Source organism: Salvia hispanica, unplaced genomic scaffold, assembly GCF_023119035.1.
Source record: "Salvia hispanica cultivar TCC Black 2014 unplaced genomic scaffold, UniMelb_Shisp_WGS_1.0 HiC_scaffold_367, whole genome shotgun sequence".
Taxonomy (NCBI): domain Eukaryota; kingdom Viridiplantae; phylum Streptophyta; class Magnoliopsida; order Lamiales; family Lamiaceae; genus Salvia; species Salvia hispanica.
The window spans coordinates 1,289-3,000 of NW_025952099.1; the positions used below are offsets into that span (position 1 = coordinate 1,289).

Consider the following 1,712-nt stretch of genomic DNA (forward strand, 5'->3'; position numbering starts at 1 on the left):
CCAAATAGTAGTAAGGTTTATTGATGAGGCTAAAATGAGGCTTATTTTAGTAGCTAAGTGATTGGCTAAGTATTTGTACAAAACAATGGGGATTAAGCTCAAAGTGGCTTCTAGGGGATCATTTGTTGGACTAGGCATGTGAATATTTGGCCATGAAGTTCATCCTAGTGCCTTATCATCCCATATCATTGACACATATGAATGCAAGCACCCAACTCAATAAAGCAAATCAATCCAAGATAATTTCCACAAGACATATGACTTTCATACTCTCCTCAACTCAAGAAATCGGTTGTAGTCACAAAATGCTCTTTCAAATAAATCAATGCACAAATTCCATCCATCCTAAGCTTCAAAGATCAAGTAAAATCAAGCAAGAACTCCCAACTAGAAAGCCGAAGATAAAGCATGCATCCGTCAATTACATTGATTCAAAACACCTTTAACATACAATACACCCAAGAAAACATGCATCGTGCATAAAATTCATTCAAACTCAAACAACCCCCCCAAACTTGAATGCTTCATTGTCCTCAATGCAAGCAAAGAAGAACATAAAAAGTAAAGGGATAGAAGACTCCCCCAAACTTGGCATGAAATCCGTAGCATATGGGTGGGAGGGTGGGTGTATCTTCCATTGTAGGTGTGCTCTCTCATAAGCTCCAATGTGCTCCCTACAAAACACAACAAAACAAAAAAAAACAAACCATAAAGAAACACTCAATTCAAAATAAATGCTAGAGGAAAGAATTGAGCAAACAAAACCTCCAACATATGAAAATTAAAAGAAAGAAAACAACATAAAAACTTGGGTTGCCTCCCAATCAGCGCCTTTGTTTATAGTCGTTGGCTCGACCTTCTTCTTTGCAGCTTTCCTATCCAAACTCCAATAGGCGCCCCTTCGCCTTCTCCTGCTCAATCACAACATTCTCCCCATCAACTCGAAACATGACCGTATTTGTCTTGGTCTCAATCACAACATCACCGGTTGCTAAAAATGGCCTACCAAAGAGAATAGGCATGTCCTTGTCCTCTTCCATCTCTATGACAATGAAGTCAACCGGGAGTATAAATTTATCCACCTTCACCAAGACATCCTCGATGATTCCTTTAGGCTTAACAATTGAATGATCCGCCAACTGAAGGTCAATGTCGATTGGTTCAATCCTTGCTTCAAGACCGATTGACCTCGCAGTTTTCAAAGCCATCAATGATATTCCCGAGCCTTGATCAAGTAGGCACTTTGGGAACTTCTTATCTCCCATTTCACACGGGATCACACAACTTCCGGGATCTCTTCTCTTAGCCGGCATCTTTCCCTTCACAAACTGTGAGCAAAATGCGCTCAATATCACCACACCATCATCTTGTATCTTCTCCTTTTTCGCAATAAGGTCCTTGAAAAACTTGGAGAATTTAGGAAAATGTAGGAACAAATCCACCAAGGACACATCTACATTAACTTTCCTAATAATATTCATCATCCAATCGAGTCCCTTCTCTTGAATTATTTTCTTTCTCTTCTTCTCGATTGGGAAAGGAGGCGGCGGTATAAAATCTGGAAAATTAAATGGACTCTTCGGATCCATTGCCGGACTCAACGACTTCTTCTTCTTCGTATCACGCCGACTTGCATCTTCTTTATCTTGTAGACCATCTCTAGTTTCTGTAGTGGCCCGCTCACTCCCCTCGTCCGCCCCTGCGTGCGAGGT

The 1,712-nt window shown here is 40.8% G+C and overlaps 1 protein-coding gene across 1 annotated transcript; it reads right to left on the minus strand.

The window, feature by feature from the left end:
- Nucleotides 1–875: 875 nt before the first annotated feature.
- On the minus strand, nucleotides 876–1,589 carry LOC125199061. Its single transcript, XM_048097226.1, has one exon. The coding sequence runs from the start codon at nucleotides 1,587–1,589 to the stop codon at nucleotides 876–878; it is 714 nt and encodes a 237-aa protein (XP_047953183.1).
- Nucleotides 1,590–1,712: the final 123 nt, after the last annotated feature.